The sequence below is a fragment of the Lepisosteus platostomus genome, chromosome 21 (genome assembly GCF_059453375.1).
Source record: "Lepisosteus platostomus isolate fLepPlt1 chromosome 21, fLepPlt1.hap1, whole genome shotgun sequence".
Lineage (NCBI taxonomy): Eukaryota > Metazoa > Chordata > Actinopteri > Semionotiformes > Lepisosteidae > Lepisosteus > Lepisosteus platostomus.
In genome coordinates this window covers 3,618,722-3,638,898 of record NC_142631.1, presented here as the reverse complement: position 1 = coordinate 3,638,898, position 20,177 = coordinate 3,618,722, and the positions used below count along the sequence as shown (strand labels likewise).

The 20,177-nt window shown below is 46.1% G+C and overlaps 3 protein-coding genes across 6 annotated transcripts; 2 read left to right on the top strand and 1 right to left on the bottom strand.

Annotated features, from left to right (window-relative positions):
* Window positions 1-114: 114 nt before the first annotated feature.
* Window positions 115-8,477, top strand: cfap157 (cilia and flagella associated protein 157). Its single transcript, XM_088615556.1, has 9 exons — window positions 115-1,033; window positions 2,307-2,578; window positions 3,066-3,219; window positions 3,741-4,008; window positions 5,156-5,286; window positions 5,633-5,783; window positions 6,829-7,004; window positions 7,187-7,367; window positions 8,187-8,477. Exons 1-9 carry the CDS (start codon window positions 873-875, stop codon window positions 8,286-8,288), a joined length of 1,596 nt encoding a protein of 531 aa, XP_088471682.1. The 5' UTR covers window positions 115-872; the 3' UTR covers window positions 8,289-8,477.
* On the bottom strand, window positions 8,478-12,279 carry ptrh1 (peptidyl-tRNA hydrolase 1 homolog). Of its 3 annotated transcripts, none has more exons than XM_088615559.1 (5): window positions 12,178-12,279; window positions 10,662-10,881; window positions 10,407-10,506; window positions 9,766-9,811; window positions 8,478-9,320 (listed from the first exon to the last, which is right to left on the bottom strand). In XM_088615559.1, exons 2-5 carry the CDS (start codon window positions 10,855-10,857, stop codon window positions 9,099-9,101), a joined length of 564 nt encoding a protein of 187 aa, XP_088471685.1. In that variant the 5' UTR covers window positions 10,858-10,881; window positions 12,178-12,279; the 3' UTR covers window positions 8,478-9,098. The 3 variants fall into 3 exon arrangements, with proteins under 3 accessions (XP_088471685.1, XP_088471683.1, XP_088471684.1); XM_088615557.1 differs by having other exon boundaries at window positions 11,963-12,196; XM_088615558.1 differs by lacking the exons at window positions 8,478-9,320; window positions 9,766-9,811 and adding an exon at window positions 9,822-10,318 and having other exon boundaries at window positions 11,963-12,196.
* Window positions 12,280-12,994: 715 nt separating this feature from the next.
* On the top strand, window positions 12,995-20,088 carry LOC148643910 (uncharacterized). Of its 2 annotated transcripts, XM_088614763.1 has the most exons (4): window positions 12,995-13,158; window positions 17,257-17,356; window positions 17,835-17,947; window positions 18,500-20,088. In XM_088614763.1, exons 3-4 carry the CDS (start codon window positions 17,923-17,925, stop codon window positions 19,321-19,323), a joined length of 849 nt encoding a protein of 282 aa, XP_088470889.1. In that variant the 5' UTR covers window positions 12,995-13,158; window positions 17,257-17,356; window positions 17,835-17,922; the 3' UTR covers window positions 19,324-20,088. The 2 variants fall into 2 exon arrangements, with proteins under 2 accessions (XP_088470889.1, XP_088470888.1); XM_088614762.1 differs by lacking the exon at window positions 17,257-17,356.
* Window positions 20,089-20,177: the final 89 nt, after the last annotated feature.

Genomic DNA, 20,177 nt, shown 5'->3' with positions numbered 1-20,177 from the left:
TGGTTGCGTCTGCTGTTGAGTGCACCATTTCTGTTCTCATTGAAGCAGTTTTAAAAAAAACAAGGCTTATAATGAACGTAATTCGAACTTTATTACTTTAAGAAATTACTCAATAGTTACACTTCATTGTGGCCGTCGAGGCACAATTTATCTAACTTGTCCCTAAACCGTCAGGTCTTTCACAAGGGGTTTGAGCAGTAAGGTGTGAATAATAATAAAATAGAAGTAATTTTAAATCCAAATGTATGATTGAAGCAGCGTGGTTCCTATTACAAAGACAAACGTTTTCAAGGGATGAAACGTCAACAATTGTTGAAGAATTTTAGTTGTTGTTTAGACTTTCGAATTTGATAGTCTTAATATTAGCGTGATATTGTTTTGTTCAGCGAGGTCAATGCCTGATTCGACGTCAGCTGTAGTTTTTGTCGATATCGGTTGATCGTTGTTTTAAGTACATGCAGCATGTAAAATAGGAAGAAGAAATATTGCTTTTGAGCAATGAACCTGATATGATTTAAGTTTTTATAGCAAACAGTTTGGTGCATTGTGGGGGAAAAAACATTGCACTTGAAGAAAAAGTTTCGTGGAACGCCCCTCAACGTCATTTCCATTTACAAATAATAATTTTAGTCTAACTGATAATCTTTGCTTCCACATGTCTGTTAAAAACGAGAGCCATACTCTCCTATATCCGTCTCTTTAAATACACGCGGCTCTCTGGCACTCAACTTGAAAGCTTGTTGCTATGTACCTGACGTCATCCATAACAACAGGAGAGGCAGGTTTCCTAAAATCCAAAGCGCTCGCTGGATCTTCTCCGTGTAAAGAGAAGGGAAAAAAAAAGTTTCCGAAACTTTTAAATCGCCACCACGATGCCCCCGAAGAAGAAGGGAAAGAAAAGCGGAGAGCAAGCAAGTAAAAAGGAGAAGGATGGACACGGTCCCGGAGCTGGGAGCCTGGAGGAGCCGCTGTCGGAGCTCAGTAAGGAGTTTTACCGGGTGCAGATCCGGGACCTGGAGGACAGGCTGGAGAGGTGAGCGACCGCTTTGCTGTTTAAATCTCCCGAAGCAACAACAGCAGAGCTACAATGGCTGATAAGCTGGAAAATGAGCAGAGTATTCAGCAGATATTAGATCACTGTGCACGCTGAACGTAAGCATATGGCAGTGATAAAGGATACTGGTAACAGATTTAGCAATACTGCAGGGCTTATTATTTAGAATACCACACATCTCGTTTTCTTCTGTGTTTTTCGTTGGTGTAAACCACCGTCTGCACGTTGTCCGAATGGCTAGACGGTTAGACATGGCTTTCCCTGCAGCGAAGGAACAGTTTGAAAGTGGAGCCGACACTGAAGTAGGGCTAGAGAGCCGCTCTCTACTTCAATCCCATCGCTTCAAGCCCGAAAGTTTGACCGGCCAGACTCTTTAGCGTATATAAGAACATATAAGATATATATATATACGTCCAGATAAGGACTTACAGTTGTATTTGAGATTTTGTGCATTAACCGAGCCTTTGTGTTTAACATCGCTGCTGTGTACCTTGGAACATATTACTATATTGTCATGTTATACAATATTGATTATATATCGTATATAATGCTATTATTATTAATTCCTTACACTTATCGTGCTTTTCTGGAGACTCCACTCAAAGCACTGTACAGGTAAAGGGGAATCCCCCTACCGCCACCAGTGTGCAGCCCCACCTGGATGATGCGACGGCAGCCAGAGTGCACCAGTACACTCCCCACACACCAGCTCTCAGTGGGGAGGAGAGCAGAGTGATGGAGCCAGTTCAGAGATTAGGGGATTATTAGGAGGCCATGACCGGTAAAGGCCGGGGGGAAATTTGGCCAGGATGCCGGGGAAACACCCCTACTCTTTTCGAGAAACACACTGTTTTTTTTTTATTGACCACAGAGAGTCAGGACCTCAGTTTTACATCTCATCTGAAGGACGGCGCATTTTTACAGTACAGTGTCCCTGTCAGTATACTAGGGCACTAGGACCCACACAGATCACAGGGTGAGCGCCCCCTACTGATCCCACTAACACCTCTTCCAGCAGCAACCTTAGTTTTTCCCAGGAGGTCTCCCATCCAGGTACTGACCAGGCTCACACCTGCTGAACTCCAGTGGGGCTGCCAGTTATGAGTTGCAGGGTGATATAGCTCCTAACGATAAGATGACGGCCTTCCCTTGATCCCTGAATTTCTCCAGGCGCACCAGTGTCATTCGCACTGCAGCCCGGGAATGTGGAGTCCAAGACGGTCTTCCTCCTTGTTGACTCCGGTCCCCGCAGGTATCAGCGCAAGTGTGACGAGCTGGAGGTGCGCGAGAAGGACTTCGGCTCCCGCTACGAGCGCCTCGCCAAGGACAAGAGGGAGATCGTGTCCTTCCTGAAGCGCACCCTGGACCAGAGGGCCGACGAGCTGGCCGACCTCGCCGACCGGCTCCTGGGGCTGCAGCAGGCCAAGGAGGCGGAGAAGGACTCCTTCGAGGCCCAGCTGGCCCAGCTGCGCCACGAGTTCCAGGAAAGCAAGGACCAGCTGACCTCCGAGAACATGGTGCTAGGTGAGGGGGGGAGGTCCCTGGGCTCACAGATCTTGCTGCACTGTCTCCCCCTGCTGGCTGTAACAAGCTAAGCAGTCTCTGTTCTCTGATGGTGTTGTGGGCGCTTCTTCATCAGAGGAGCAGGACACAGTCTTGTGCAGATTCAGTTTTATTGAGCTCAATAATGACAGCAACGTGCCCTGGGTCTGCCCCACAGAACAGACAAACTGCGAGGGTTTCCCAGCTCTTATATGCAGTCAGAAAGGAGTCTGTTTCACAAGCTGAGTGCTTGTCCTGTTCTTTGACATGGGGGGTGGAGTATGTGTCTTCCTATGATGCAAAATATGTGAATAGCAAATCAAAAAATGGCTTTGGGATCCTTTGAGATGAAAGGCCTTCTATAAAGTTAATCAGGTTACCTAGCTGTGGGTTGAGTCAAATTCCTGCAATGGAATGGAACCTGTGCAGTGCGAGATGCTGCCTGACCTCAGCCCTACTGTACCTGCAGCAGGGAAGCTGGCCTCTCTGGAGGAGTTCAGGGTGCAGAAAGAGGAGCTGATGGCGCATCTGGCCAGCCTGGAGGAGCAGCTGACCAAACAGAAGCAAGAGCACCAGGCTGTCATCTACAACTTGGAGAGGAAGGCAGTGCTGGACAATGACAGGTCTCCGACATCCCACTCTCTTGCTGCACCTCGGCCTCGATTACTTGCAGCTGTTGAACAGATGGCAGGAGTCTGTTGCCTTTGTTAGTTAGTTATCGGTGGCAGCTGGCTGTGAAGTTTCGTATTTGATAGCCAAGTCTATTATCTATGTCTGTAAATGCAAAACACACGTTGCGTGTCACAGTCAGTCAGCTCAGTGTTATTATTTTAGTTTTCGTGAAATGCCATCCTTAATGGTAAAATGAATTAAAACAAACTCAATGGTTGTTATCCTACAAGATTTCCAGGAACATTTAAAATATTCAGGATATATGGCACAAAGTACCATATCTCCCATCTTGCAAATACTTGTTCTGGCTACGTATTTTCTAGCAGTGGTGGAAACACCGGATCATGGTGTATCATCTTTTATAAAACGTGTTGTTACTATAAAAAAGGTCAGCTGTGTGTCCTTGGTGACCAGTTTCCATTGCACCGCCAGCCTTGCTGATGGTCAGGTTGCTCACCGTCTACCCCTGCAGGCTGAAGAAGGAGATGCTGGTGCGGGTGTCGGCCGTGGCCGCCGAGTTCCGGCGGGTGTCGGACCGGCAGATGGCGGAGACGACGAAGAGGATGATCCGGGAAAACGCGTCGGTGACGGCCCAGCTGGGGAAGCTGTCGGACAAGAGCCTGGAGCTGCTGGAGGAGAACCAGGCCTTGAGGGAGCAGCAGGGGCAGAGCAGGCAGGAGCTGGGCGTACTGGAGCTGGGTCAGAAGGAGCTGGCCAGGAAGAGTCTCAGCAATCAGAAGGTGCCCCCTTCGGCACAGCTCCTCGGGATGAGCTTCAGCTGGCTGCATCTAGTGTGGATCAGCTCCTTTCTTTTCCATCTCTCTCATCTTTCTTGACCTTAAACCACTGTGGCCCTGAATATCCAAAAAGAATTAAATATTGAGTATGTTACATGTATATAGACATTACTGGGAAATGCTCTAGTTGCATTAATGTTGCACTGAGAAGCTGATCTGGACAGCATTTCTCATGCAAGAGGTAACATCTTCTCCGATATTAGTCCACCTTTTGTGGAACATGGCCGTCGTTTTTGTGCGTGTGGCAGCAATTGTAAATCGGTGTAGTAGAATACCTGGGAAAGGTGTAAAAGCTTAAATAGAAGTCGGTCTTTCCAACCAAGTTTCAAGGCATCTTCAGAGCTTCCGTCAAGTGTTTATCGAAGGAGTTTATTGCAGAAGTTTTTACAGGACAACCTGTTTATTGCGTAAGAGCTTCCCTTGCCCTTCAGCTTTAAAGCATCCACAGCAGGTACCCAAATCACATCACTGGCAGCAACAGTCCTGCATGACCGTTCAAGACAGAGGTGCATGACTCCATGCCTGAAGGGTCAAAGGTCACTTGGGTCTCTCCCGCAGGATCTAAAGGACGGAAGAAAGATTGGGATCCCAATTAAATCACTAATTCTGGAAGCAAGTTGGAGTGGGTTCACTCCTATATGTAAATGCAATGTCCTACATGTAAATGTGATAGGAGGAGCTCAGATACAATGAAAACCTGCAGACATTGGCCCTCCCAGATTGCAGCTGAAGACGTGAAGAGGTTCACGCTGGGTGGTCCAACTCTGGACCTGTGACGTCTGCGGGTTTTCATTCTAACACGGCTCTTTATGGCTTAGAGCAGCTCAGTGTAGACACAAGTGGGCAAACTTAGCCACTCCTCCCAGCTCTTCAGGTCCTGCTGTGGTTTCAGTTAAAACAATCTACAAACAGTGGCTTTCCAGGACCAAAGCTGGATGCTGCCTATATCAGCTCAGCAAAGTCTTTCTTCTAATCTTAGAAGAAACAAAAATCCTGCTGGAATGTGACCCTCAAGGGCTAAGACGTGAGACCCCAGTCTTGACACTGCGGATTGGTCTTCTTACTGTAACGCCCCCTCTGTCTGCCTCAGGTGGTGCTCATGCTGACAGAGAAGTGCAAACAGCAGCAGGCTGAGCTGGAGGAATATGCCAAGAGCCATAACGAGTACCTCCAACTGCAGGCTGACCACAAGGCCCTTCAGCAAGACGTGGAAGCTCAGAGGTAGCAGATATCCTCTTTGCAATCTGCTTGAGGATTTCAACCCTAGAAGGATTGCTTTAAAGGATCGCGAAACATTTTTGATTCCTTCCATATTGCATTTCTAATGATTGCAAATGTTTGTGTCGTGGTGACATTAGGTGGGGTCTGGAGTGAATTGTATTGCCTTTAAGTAACACTTCATGTTTTGGGCTATTGATTTTCTGCAAATGATTAGTTAATACTACCGCTTAAATGCTGACAATTATAATGACTTGATTTCAAAACGCAGTAAATGGGATTTTAGAGAAAGGGCCCGACTCCTAGTCTTATTCCTACCGATGACTGCCACCGGACTGTGTTTGTGAAGACAGGAGCTGGCCTTGGCGAGGGAGGAGAGGGAGAGGAAGAGGGTCGAGGCCGAGGAGCTGGGCAGACAGCTGGAGGATGAGAAGGAGATCAGGGCACAGCTGCAGGGAATCCTCCAGGAGGCTGCCCATGCCCTCCAGGAGGCCTTAACGGTAAGGAAGGAACGCATCTGTTTATTCAACGAGCAAAGCTGCACTCTCTGGAAAGTCATTCAGGTATAACACTGAAAGAGTAATTTTCTATCCCATTGGTTCTCAAACCTTTTGGACCAAGTACCCCCTCTGATCAAACCTAAGCATCCAAGTACCACCTACAAGTCATCTTCTCAACTGAACCACAGACAATCTCAATGACCAACATGAGTGCACATGCGCACACACTCACACAGATCATTTCGATCCTACCACCTTATAGCCGTTTTCCAAAGCTTCCCAACACTAGCAGTGCTGTCTGCGTCAAGTTCAGCAGTAGAGCTAGTGTCGGTGGCTGATGTATAATCCTCTTCGTTCTCAACAGGTGTGCGTGATCTATCAGAGCTGGCGTTGGTACTCTTGGCGTCTATTCCTTTCAGCCCTGACATAATGCTTGGTTTTTGCGAAGTTTTCATTTCTGATCGCTCTGTCGGCGGAATGTGGCATTAAACTGTGTCTCTGAAAGCTCCAGAGGAGTATGAACACTCAAGTATTCGCGCGCGCTGTACTGACGTAGCTAAGTACGTAGGCTGCATTTTTGACACATAAACTAATTTTATTAAAATAGAAATTATGTAAACCCGTCTCAAGCTTTCTGAAACCAATTAAGTGAATTACAGATTAAAAACGTACATGTTTAATTATAAAATTTTTCAGTCCCAATTTCTCAGTGCACACAACAAATTTCCAGGGTCATCTGGCGTACCACCTGAGGGCACTCCGGGTACAGTGGTACGCGTACCACAGTTTGAGAACCACTGACTCTATCCTCTTACTTGTAAATCAGCTTCCAAGGGAGGCAAGTAAAATTAGCCTTGCTAGGAAATCACTTGATTTGAACAGGTTGTCAAGTCCCAAGCCTGCCACTGTTGAATGATGGCCAACACACTGTGCTGTGACAAAACAGTAGTGCCCCTTTAACACTGTTAGGGGCATTATAAATCAGTATGGAGGGATCAAAAGTTCCCTGTGAAAGCTGGGGTTGATAAATGCTCTTGGCTTACAGGAGGCGCCCAGCAAGGAGGCAGATGCAGAGCTCGCCGCCCTCGTGCGCCGAAGTCAGATGATGCAGAAGCTCTTAACCCTGCTGGATAGCGCCGCCCTGCTGGGGATAGGTCCCACCCTGCAGGAGTTCAGAAAGGACGCGGCCTGCTTCCGCGAATACAAAACCGGCCCCGAGAGGTACAGTACAGCCTTCCATCTCCGATGCAAAAGGGGCACCGTCTTCATAAAGATCATTACGGTTGGAGGAGAAACATATGACAGTGAGTCACGTCACTGGTGTGGAAACACAGTGTGTTTCAAGAGTAGCCTTTTCATTTACGAGGGTCAGAATAATAAAGTGAATGTCTTCTCTTCTGCAGGGCTGGGATTCTCTCTCCCTTGCTCAAGGCGCCGAAACTCCTGCCCCACTACAGGATAGGGGATCTGGGGCTGGTGCCCCGGCCCAAGCAAACCCTCAACACTGCCCTGTCCAAAGTAGGGCCGCTATCCAGCAGCACCCGGTTCAACCTGCAGAGACGGCCTCCTGGCCAGCCCACAGAGGTAACCACGAGATTCTGCGTGAGGCCCCACAGTGGGCAATCAGGACGATTTCGTTTCTGGCTGCTGATGAGAATTAAAACTGAGCTCCGAAGCACAGCATGTAAAAACCGTGCTCAGGAGGGTTAGGCCAGCCACTTATTCCAGTAAACCAGGATGACAGGACTGCGGTTGAACGCATGTTTCCTGCACGGAAACTCGGAATTGCATTGAGCCAGCGGAGAAGGCGGATCTTGGCAGGGTGGTACACGTAAATTCCTTAATACAACATTCAGGAACGGAATTCATTAAATTGTTCATTAAAAGTTGCACGTTTCGGCCTGGAACAAGATGTGGGGAGGTTTTCCAGCCCGTACAGGCGAACTCCTGGTGTAACGATGAGGACACGCAATCTATTCGGGGTCTTTGACATCTGCGACGAACGCAACAGGACTGCAACCCATTAAAACAAATACTAAAGCAGTACCGATGCCATAAACTCCTTCAAGAGAATGGGATAAATGGATATCGAAAGCAAAATGGAGTTTCTTTAATAAAAAGGGCTTTTCTGTTAATCAAGTTCCTCTTTGAAAGAACCGAGTACCTCTGAGTACCTCGGTACTGTTGTCTTTGTGCACTGTCCATTCCAGTTTCTTTTGTATTGTGTGCAATTCTTTGCACTCCATTTATAATTGTATTTCTTGTGTTGTATTATTGTATTATTACGTTGTACTGTGCTTGGTTCATTGTGCCTGGCTGCTGGTGCTGTTGCAATGCAATTTATTGCAACGCAGTTAGGGGATTAATAAAGTATCTATCTGTTTTATACTCTCTCCATCTCAGGACACAGCTGCTCCAGAGAAACCAGCAGTTGCAGCAGCAGGGGGTGCCGCAGTCCTCCTCCCTGAAACCAGCTTGCTACCTCCCCTCCTCAGGGCTAAATGACTGGAGCTCTGCCGCCTTTCCCTTCCTTCCTGTGATCCAGTACTACTGAAACCCCTTTCACAGCCCCAGCTGTAGTGCCCAGGTATTTAAGTGTTGCCTCGCAACGTTAGCCCGCTGTATAGCATTGAAGATTTAAACACTGTGAAAGGTTATAAATAATGAATAAAAAAAAGATATGGAAGCAAAGAATATTTTTGAATATTTCTCCAACTTTAACCTAAGAAGGCATTTATACTAAGAGACATTTCTCAACATATTACAGTTTTGTTAATCTCGGAAGACGAGTGAGTCAGGCCGAAATAAGATGACAAAGCTTGAGCTTCCTGGGTTCAGATGACTTTGTAAAACAGCTTTAGATGTTTTTATTGTAGCCTGCCTCTTAAATTTTCTCACTAAGTTCCCCCCCCCCCCCCCCCGAATTCTTTCTTGGTTCATTCTGCTTTTTCTCATTTATGGTCATTTTGTTTTGTTTCAATTTTTCAGATACAATCAGATATAAAAATAATCATAGTATTGCAATACTTTAACAACAGAAGGCCTCATCACAACTATAAGGAGGTAGGATTGTTGCAATTGCAAAGCCACAGATCATTATGATCAGAACAGTAGTATCATTATACTCTTTTCTCTAACTGTTCTTCATCAGGACTTTGTCTTCTTCTGTGCACAATGAGACCAGAGTCTTCTATTGCTTTTTCTGTACTACTGAGTCAGTATTTTTCTTTTGCTCGATTGCTGCTTGCAACATTCCTTGCAGCCTTATGGCACTATATCCAGGCCCACCGGCATCTCCACCATGGGTTTTGCAGTTCAGGTTTTCTCTGCGACACTGCCCCCTTGTGGTGGAGTTTTGAGCTGCAGCTGTGTGTCTGTTCTGTGCTCTGTGAGGTGTCTCAGGAGAAGGTCCACGCTCTGTTCCTGCACCACCCTCAGTATTTCCCGTTCCTCCTTGGAAAACCTTCCCAAGACGTGGCACTCCACAGACAGCTTGCCCACAGGCCGGCCAATACCAATTCTCAGCCGGGGCATCACCTCAAAAGCAAACACCGGTACTTAGAGGGTCATTGCATCCACAGTGAAGACATTGTTTGATAAAGATCTGCTGTCGTTATGCTTTAGCTCTTGTAAGAGAGACGTATCAGAGTATGAATTCAAATCCTTCTAATTTGGGGAAGCAAAACATCAATTTCTGTATCATGTTCTTTATTTTTGTGTTTAGTGTAGAATTAACTCCCCCACCTTAAATGGTAATTAAGTCATTTTCTTTATTAGATCCTACTTTAGCACAGCTTGCTCACTGCCCTCTGGATGTAGGATACTATTTTTACCATGAACCATACTCATTTAAAAAGACAGTAATGTGGTTTTGTTTATTGTACACTACCTATGCATTCTGTTAAAAAGATGTTTATGCACATATGTGATCATAAGCCTCTGTGAAACGTCTGGGCTGGATCTGAAATGCTCGTCTACTTACATCAGTTTTCAGACACTCGATGCAAGAACGCACGCCGTTGTGACCCCTGCAAATCGAAAAAAAAAAACGCTGCTGATCCGGACACTCCACTCAAAATACTTTACAGTAGTGGGGATCCCACTACCGCCACCAGTGTGCAGCCCCACCTGGATGATGCGCCAGTACACACCAGCTCTCGGTGGGGAGCAGAGCAGAGTGATGGAGCCAGTTCAGAGATGGGGATTAGTAGGAGGCCATGATTGGTGAAGGCCAGGGAGGAAATTGGTCAGGATACTGGAGTAACACCCCTACTCTTTTTTCGAGAAATGCCCTGGTATTTTTAATGACCACAGAGAGTCAGGACCTCAGCTTTATGTCTCATCTGAAGGACGGCACCTTTTTTTACAGGACAGTGTCCCCATCACTATACTGGGGCATTAGTAACCACACAGACCCCTACTGAGCCCCACTTACACCTCTTCCAGCAGCAATCTTAGCTTTCCCAGGAGGTCTCCCATCCAGGTACTGGCCAGGCTCACACCTGCTGAGCTCCAGTGGAGCTGCCAGCGGTGAGCTGCAGGGTGATATGGCTGCTGCTAACACAATTGTGGAATATTCGCAGTCTACCACAAAGCAGGAACAGTGTTATGAATAGCTCTTACCTAGCGCTGCCCCCGTGTTTCATTGCAAATTTCCCCAGGGGCTTGTCCAGTTCGTCGTGTATTAGAAAAACATCTTCGGGCTGGATCTGAAACTTGGCCGCTGAACACAGAGATCAGATCAGATCAGAGCGTTACAACGCTCTTAATATTTTCATTTAAATTGAGCATGACAGTGTTTAAAAAGACACAAACTACAAGGGAATATGTTTCCAAGCAGCATTTATCCTCCTGTTGCTGCAGGCTCCTTTAACTCACCTGCCTTGGCCACACTGACGCCATTGATGTTCATGAGGAGTTTGGGTCTGAGCAGCACCAGCTGGGTCTGCCCAAGCTCGGACAGGATCACCTCTCCAGACACCTGCCTGTCACCCTTCCAGCGCTCGGCCACCCCCAGCCTGCTGGCCAGAGCTGCCAGCACCTCCATGCCCACACTGTGCCGGGTGCCACCCATGCCAGGGTTGCCCAGACCCACCAGCTGCAAAAAAAATCAGATGCCAGCCAATCTTAGCAGAGAAGTTATCCGCCTGAGCCCGTAACACAGCAGACAACTGCAAGACAGGTGTGGCAGTAACGTGATACAAAATCCTAAAAAAGGTCATGAACCCAAAGGAGTTTTTCAGGATCGACAGTCAAACACAGACTAAAATGCACAAGTGGAAAAGGGGGGAGTGCGCACAAGATGGAGGGCAGGGGGCACTACTTTACACAAAGGATTGTAGGAGGCTGGAGCAAATTAACCCCCCCCAGCTCCTTAAGCTGACACTCAGGGAATCCTTCAAGAAGTGGGTGTCAGAGAACCTCTGCCTCCTCTCATCTGTAACTTATCTCAGGAGTTTGCAATTTCCAAGAAATTGTTGTGCGCCTTGTTAAGATCTATAGGATGAGCACCCATACCACAGCCAGTCAATCAGCTCAGAGCAACACTCCCGAGAAACGGTCCCATTCATATCTTTCTGTGGTGTGAGTTTTTGCCCTTTGGCTCTGCACGAAGCCCGAATTAGGGTTTATGATGACATCAGTCTCGTCGGGTTCTTAATCTTCAAATGTAACGCCAGTGTTTTAGTGAAGGATCTTCACGTGTTTTTTGATTATCGAAAGTACGAGTCGGAGGAACACAATTATTGAAAGCCCACTTGTCAGAGGAGGTGGTTTGATAAATATTTATCGCATTCCAATACGGCATACACCATAGCCTTCCTGCAGTTGTAAATGTCCTGGAAAATGACATCTCACGTTACCGTTCGATAGCTATTTATTTATTAGTAGTATCTGGATACGCCAAAGGTCCCATTTAGAATTGGATGTTCTATACAATACTAACATTTAGTTTCGTTTATACTATACAACATCAAAAAGTATTTAACGAAGAGTATTTAAACGGTAAATTAGAGACACATTTTACAGCCTATGTTCAGATGACACTACAGCTTCACCGTCCATCCTTTTTCGTTGTGCTGCTTAACCTAGTGGGGATTGCGGACTACAGCTCGTGTTTACAAAAAAAATACGAGATATCTACAAATATCAGAATAGTAAAAAATGTTCTTTGATCTCACCAGTCTGCGGCGCATTTTAGGATTCAGAGACAAGTCCCTACTCAGTCTCTGTGAAAAAGGTTTATACAGTAAAACCAAGTTCATAAACCTTGTTATCCAACGCCTCATGCTGAGTGAAAGGATAAGGTAAACCGTCTTAAATAAAAATTGCAACAGACGCTGCAATTTATGAGTAACGAACATGTGAATGACCCGAATTACTCATACTACTGTACCTCTAACCTCCATCGAATTCTGTCGCATGATTATGACGTCTTTAACAAGCGACGCGATGACTGGTACAGGGTTGTGAAAATACGGTTTTAAGATTTAGAGAGAAAACCTGGAATCTTGTATTTCCAGATGCTTGTATAATTATACAAGCAAAACAGGAGTTAGGTGCTGTATGATGACACTGCAAAAAAGTAAATACAAACGGCACATGGTTATATGGCGAAAATATGAGGGATGATCAGATGAAGCAGAATAGAAAAGAGAAGAGAAATGATTCAGAAACAAATCCTTTAATATAATTTATAACTATTTTTACTTTCAGTAGCATCAGTCCTGGTTTGCCTTTTTTGTTTTGTAAGTCAAAGGGACGAATTCTACTGTGAAACAATATCAAGTGGACTTATTGAACTCAAGGGCTGTTTATTGTTCCACTCGAACACTCCACCAAATATTTGAACTTTTAATACGCACAACGATACATTTAATTTGAACTCCCTGATTGTTTTCAGCTCCTAATGGCCATTTATATTTTAACTCATGCATTTTAACTCAAGAGACGTAAAAGTTCCAGTCACTGAGATGAGGTTGGGCTTCTAACTAGGCAATTTCTTGATTATTTAAATCAAGATCTCATCTAAACACCAGCAGGTGTGGGGTTCTGTACAACTAGGACTGAGAAACTGTGGTCAGACAAACCACATGAATACAGGGGCATTAGGACCTGGTGGGGCTGGTACATTCCTTTGGCTCTATCTGGTTGGGCAAGACACACCTGTGGTGATTGTTTTTTACCTGACAAAACTTCCCTGTCAGGCTAGCCAGCCAAGCATAGCATCTGAGTCCTGTTGAGGGTTGTAAGGTTTTGCTGCCTTGAGTCTTCCAATCCTACTTACAACCAGTAAGTGATACAAACTGGAAGTGTCTGTCATACAACAGACAGAATATCAGTACCTGTGTTGCCCAAGCAAATAGAATTTACACCTGTAAGTATTAAAATGTTGTTTACTAGGTGGTTTGTGGTGGTGCTTTTACTTTTCCTTCTCTGTAGGCTTTCCTCACAACTGTCTGGTTGTGATGCACTTTTCTGTTGAGGAAGTGAGGAATGTAGCACAGACCCAAAGTTTCACATTGCAAGCACGCAAGTGGTGTGTACGTGGTCTGGGGCTGCCTTTACAAGTCAACTTAGATAACGGGCATCTCTACAACGCGTTTATTTCCAGTAGGATGCTGGTTGGTGTGTGAATAACTGTCTCCTTAAATAATCTGTAAAAATGTAGTCTGGAAAGTACCAAGTGATCTGCAACAGGGATCTTGAATTCTGGAGAAGGTTTTCCAGGTTTTAAAAGATTAGACACTTAGATCAAGTTATTGGCCAATTAAACAAGTCATTTGTTAGGTAACTTTAGTCCTTCAGGGCATTTTTTCCCCGAATAATCACTACATGTGGCAGCATGGTGGCACAGTGATTAGCACTGCTGTCTCGCAGTGCTGGAGCCCTGGGTTAAATTCCACACCAGGGGGTACTATCTGTGTGGAGTTTGTATGTTCTCCCTGTGTTTGTGTGTCTCCACTGGGTGCTTCTGGTTAACTCCTGCAGTCCAGATATACTGGCAGTTTAACTGAGCACGTTCAGCAATAGACTGATCCATCCACGGTGCGACAGGGAGCGCTACAGGAGGTCATTCTTGCCTTCTGCCATGAGACTGTACAACGCATCCACTGTGTGTCTGGACAGAGGCAACACTGACAGTGACCTGTTTCTGGCCTGAACAGTAAACTGCTACATCTGTTCTTTTTCTTTTTCCCGTTTACAACCCTTTTTGTGCAATATATGCCAGGGACCTGTGCAATACATTTATATTTATATTGTGCAATGTGACTTTTTTGTGTACTGTTCTGGTTTGTTCTTTGTGTGTTCTCTTCTTAGTGCACTTCTCACTGTACTGGTTGTATTGTAGTATTATTATTGTTGTTGTTGTTGTTGTATCATTCGTTACACTGTTGCTGTGTTAAGCTGCTGTTGCACTGCAATTTCCCTCACGGGATCAATAAAGTATACATCTATCCATCTATCCATCTGTGTTCGGGGATAAGTTCACCTGGTGTGAATGTATACATGTTGTTTTTTTTTTTGTTTTTGTTTTTGTGTGTCTGCCTTGTGATGGTTTGGCATCCAGTCCAAGGTGTATCCTGCCTTGTGCCCGTTGCTTGCTGGGATATACTCCAGTTCCCCTGAAACCCTGTACTGAATACAGCAGTTAGAAAATGGATGGATGGATGGAAGGATGATCTCCAGATTTCTTATTAAATCACCTGCTTAACCAATTACAGTTAAATTATTCCAGTTCCATAGGAACTGAAGACTTAGTGACAATCTATCAATTTAACTGTATCTCTACAAGCGCAGGACTGGTGACCCCCTTGGTCTATAATTTGGTGTCATTCTGCAAGGATGTGTCAAGAATACATTTTTAAAACAATTTGGTGGTTCAAAGCAAAAGTAATTATGATTTTTCCCCACACCTGAAAGCAAACGTTTTATTAAGCGTTTGACTTCATTCTCTTTTTGTGTTTTAAAGCTTGAGAAAAATTAAGAAAATGTTGTACTGTCTCCTTTGAGAACTGTATAGCCCTTAAGTGGAGTTAATGAATCCATCTGTACTACAGCTAGCGATATCACAGTATAATTAATGTTTACCACATGCAGTACTTACTTGTCACAGAATTGTTGGGTCAGGTGGCATAACATGTTCAACCGAACTCGTCATTTTGGATAAACGAAGAACTAAATAAATTGGTAATATGATTTGTGGGGGGAAAAAGGCTGAAGCAGCTCATGGGATAGAGAGATCTGTCTTTCTGAAGTGCTGCTGAGCCTTGAACATGTTTCACGGTCGCTCGAGAACAGTTCTGTGTGTTCGCTCACAGCACGGTGCCGATATACTGTGTCTTTGTTTTTGAATGTCGTGCTGTTTGTTATCGGGTGCGCCACATGCAAATTCGGAAAAATCAGAAGACTGACACCTCATAGTAGTTGTGTTTATTCACCAAAGCACCGGCCAAAGATCGACACAGGCTCTTGCTCCTCTTTCTGATCAATCTTTCTCTCGTGCCCTTTTCCCTTGTTTACCTGGGAGATCCCTTGACTCCATCTGCTGTACCTTTTCTTTAGCCCTGGTTGCCTGCACAGGCCTTTCCTTTATGTAACATGACCCCGTCTGTTGTGGAGTTGCCCGGTTCTGTTGTCTGAGAGATGGGTGATTGTTTGGCTTCCTCTCCATAATAGAGCAGGTGACACGAAACCTGCCCTTGTCGTCCGCTGCCTTATTTTCTGCGAACTGATTTCACGGCCCTCCCCAGCACTCTGACACTGTAGAAGAACAAAGTCCTGTCAGCAGATCTGTTTTCCTTTGGTGTTCTGTTACCATGTGGGTAAAGTTGTGGGCGATCTGTTTGTCACGCACCGAGAGAGACGGGTTTGAGACAGGTGGCTGTTAAGACAGCTCCTACAAAGCTGAAGTGATCTCATTATTAATTGACTTGACTGTTTTGCTGATCGAAAACGAAGCAACGATTTAAAATTAAAAATTTGGTACCCCTTTGCACGGCTGGTTGCGTACCAGTGCAATGCAAGTAAAACATTTGACTTGGAGATACAGTAGCAGTGTCTGCACCTGAGATTCGAACCCACATCCCTAGAGTCAGGAGTCCAAGCTTCCCTAACCTGTATTCCACGCTAATTTTGCCTTGCATTGATAGTGACATATACTGTAAGTCTAACTCGCCAAACAGAAATTATGCACCAGGAAACTTTCTGATCGCGCACATGTTTCTGTCTTGGAGCCTCTATGGTAAGCTTTGATTAGTTTTATTTTTACTTGATTGCTTTACCGCTGCCAGCAGGTATATCACCCTGCAGCTCTCAACTGGCTGCCCACTGGAGCTCAACAGGGTTGAGGCTGGCCAGTACCTGGATGGGAGACCTCCTGGGAAAGCTATGGTTGCTGCTGGAAGAGGTGTTAGTGGGACCAGTAGGGGGCGGCCTGTGTGGGTCCTAATGCCCCAGTATAGTGGTGGGGACACTATACTGTAGTGTGCCCTGTCTTTCGGGTGAGAAGTTAAACCAAGGTCCTGACTCTCTGTGGTCATTAAAGATCCCAGGCATTTCTCAATAAGAATAGGGAGTTATCCCGGTGTCCAGGCCAAATTTCCCCCCATAGCCTTTACCACGACCTCCAAATTGTCCCCATGTATGATGGACTGGCGTCCTGTCCAGGGTGTACCCTGCCTTGGGCTCGTTGCTTGCCGGGTAGGCTCCGGCTTCCTGCGACGCCGTACGGTATGAAGCGGTTTGGCAAATGGCATGACATAATTTAACATTTTCCAGGACCATCACATTGACTCTATTAGATTTCGGTGTGGGCGGTGTGATGACATGGCAGATGCAGTTTCTGCTCCACAGCTCTGGATTTGCGTGAGCTCCTTATGTCTGTGTGGGTTCTCTCAAGGTGAAATTTTGTCTATCAGTTTCCCAGACCTTTTTTAACGGTTTGGATTGTTTTGGACTCATTTTGTTTAGTTTGAGGAACATTGTTTTTAAATCTGATGCTTGGAACTCTTCAGAGACAGATTGCAGGATTGCTCTGTTAAAGCCCTAGGTAAGGTTAGGGTTAGCATTTCCACACTCCTTAGACATTTTTACGCTAAGTGCTGGATTTGGGGTCCCAAGGGAACCTTAGGATGAGTGATAGTTAACTCCTATCTCAAATGTTTTTTAAGAGACTCTGGGCTCCTTTGGTGTATAATGCTGCCCTTCGTAAACATATTCGAAATCTGAGTCCGATCAAAAGTTTTAAGACAATTTGTTCCACTCAAGTCCATTCTTTCCCGAAGTTTCTTTCAACAGCTTTGATTGTTTTAGGCTCATACATTTGTGTTTGTGGAAGGGTGAAAAATCTGGTTTTCTCCTACAGTCCTGAGACCTACTGTCAAAATGAATTTTCTTCAAAAAGTGGCCTTGTGTTGTCTGTGTGTCTGTGCATGCGTGCTCAATGATGACTAGTATTCTGTCTGGGAACAAGTTATAGGTTTATTCCCTGCTGAAAAAAAGAAGAAAGAAAACGCAACGTTTCGGCCGTGGAGCCTTCTTCAGGTGTGAAAAAGACAAGGCAGTAGGCAAAGGTAAAGTAGTGGGAGAACAAAGGCTGGGAGAGAGGAGGAGTGAGAGGCGGGAGCAGGGGACAGAAAGAGAGGCCAATCAAGAGGTGTGAAGTCAGAATAGGTGTAGAGAGGTGTGAAATGAAACTTCCAATGAATGGAGAAATGAAGAAGAAAAGTAGTCTGTCGTTAAGAGAAGGGGGAAGGTGTGATCCTAGCTGCAGGATAATTTTGGTTTCTGTAGTCTTTCTGATGTATGAGTTCGGAAAACTGTCTTTGAGAACACAGACGGAGAGATTAGAGTGGTAATCTGTAATCTGTCTGTTGCCTATATCCTCTCTTGAACTGCTGGGTTAGGCGCCAGTTTTCACTGGTATTGCATTGTGCCGGTTTGTTATTGAGGAAAATACATGGATGTGTGGACCTGGAACCGGAAATCTGGGTCATCTGGCAATCTTTCTGTTTATTACCTTCATTATTTATTTTTTTTTGCCCCTTCCAGAAAATTCTGTCCAAAAGGTTCCGGGACACAGGCTGGGGGAATTGGAAATTCTCAAGGATTTGCTGTGTCCACAGAGGCTCCTGCATAGATGGCAGTGAATTCCAATGCAGCTGGTATGTTTCTGCGCAGACCTCTCCGGCATTTGTAGCTACTCTCTGATACTGTCGGTAGCAGCAGCAACCTTAAGAGTTTTCAATCCTCAGGTGTCGATTTTGTTTTTGTCGATCTCCGTTATAATTGTTATGTAAACACGGTCAATGATCCAACCACACTTTTGTGTATACCAACCTGTGTTATGTTGAAATAAAGTGCTTTAAAGATGGTTAATATTGAGCGGAGCGGTGGCTCTGTGGCTCAGGATCTGCGCCTGTGGCTGGGAGGTTGGTGGTTCATATTCCGCAGCCAACAGAGGAATCCTACTCCGTTGGGCCCCTGAGCAAGGCCCTTAACCGTAGCTGCTCCAGGGGCGCTGTGTAAATGGCTGACCCTGTGCTCTGACCCCCAGCTTCTCTCCCTGTCTGTGTGTCTCATGGAGAGCAGGCTGGGGTCTGCGAAAAGACACATTCCTAATGCAAGAAATTGTATACGGCCAATAAAGTGATCTTATCTTAATATTGAGCGTCAGTAGGTTTATCTGGAAATAGTGTATTTTGACTCCTTGACAGGTCTGGGCAAGCAGCGTGTCACCCCTGCGAGCAGGGTAGCAGGTGTCCAGAGCGACATTCCCAAAGAGAGGCCCGGCTCAGGAGAGAGGAAGGACGGGAGAGCTCAGCTCCCCAGCCAGCAGGAATCGGACTTCCTGCCCTCGGTGTGCCTGGCTGCCCTACTCCTGCTCATCTTCTCTGTGGTCTCGTGCGTGTTCATCTTTTCGGACCCTGGCTCGCTCCCTTCCCCACACCCGCCTGCTGTGCCCAGGCCCCCGCGCCTGGCCTCCTCCTCCGACGGGCGCCTGGCTCGCCTGCGCTTGCTGTTCCCAGGCCAGCGGGAGGCTCTGTGGCACGGCTTGGGCCTAGCCACCCGGGAAAGGCCTCTGAGCCACGCCTTGGTCCTGCTGGGCGGCCGGGAATCCCAGAACACTCTGCTCCTCTTCACCAGGAGCCTCCTGTCTGCACTGGGCGGCTGCGGGGCGCCCACCAAAACTCTGCGCCTCGGATACCTGCCTGCGGGTCAACAGGTCTTGCCCACCCAATGGGGCGCCGCGTTTACGGTCGTCGTGGAGACCATGAATGGAGTAGGAGGGGTCATGGTGGAGTTGAGGCGGGAAGGAGAGGGAAAGGCTGTTGCCTTGGTAACCACAGTTGTCATCCTTCCCGAGAGTTATAGCGCTCAAGAACAGAACCAGCTCTTAGAAGCTGGGGTCTCTGCGGTAGAAGAGTTTCTGCAAACCCTCAACCACACAGCGCCGGGCAGTGCTGGAGGTCTCGGAACGGACAAGACTGTCTTGATTGTGGAACCAGAAGGATTTCCCGACAGCCTATTTTATTGCTAGGTGTGCGCAGGAAGTATGCAGAAAATGGCAGGTGCTTTTGAAGGAGATCTTCTAGGTTTTATTTTTATAGATTTTTTTTAACGAACCTTGTTATATACATAAAATGTGATGAAGGTAATTTTTTTTTAAGGGGGGGTGGACTTACCCCAGTATTTCTTATCCATCATTCCACTTTCTGTTGCTCTTCTCCCAACAAAGGTGGTCCATGAAATTCTGCATTCAAAGAGGTTGAGCTGGGGATCAGAGGACACTCTGATGCATTTACCCTCCCTCTAATCTTCACGTTACTGGTGTCTACAGCAGGCTAAGATGATGCAGTCACTACAGCTACTAGGGAAGTAAGTCAGGTCAGGGTGGGGTATGAGATCCGAAGTGATTTGGTCTCTTCTGGGTAGCGCTTATGGCAGTGAGAGACAGAACAGTCCATAAAGATACACTGTGTATGAGTGCCCTGTGAAGACCTGGCATCACATCGGGACGTGCCCTGCCTTGCTTGCCAGTGTAGGCTCTGGTTCACCGTGACCCTGCATTGGACTCAGCGGTGTTTGATGGATTGATGCCCTGGAAACCACATGTGCAGATTTGTGTTATACATGAAATTACCAAGTGCATTTCTCACTGGCAGGGTGAGAGAAAAGGAGCAGAAAAGAATTCTCTAGTTCTTGGTGCGGGGGGGATACAAAACAGACCTTAACTGAACAGACAGGTTATTCATCATAATTTGTATTAACATTCGTACCTAATGAATAAACATGCAGTTTGTAATTTGGCTTTTGTTGAAAGTATTCAGCATGTGAAGGCAGGATAGACGTCGTATCATTGACTGATCACCAGTGAAAGAGGTAAGCGGCCCA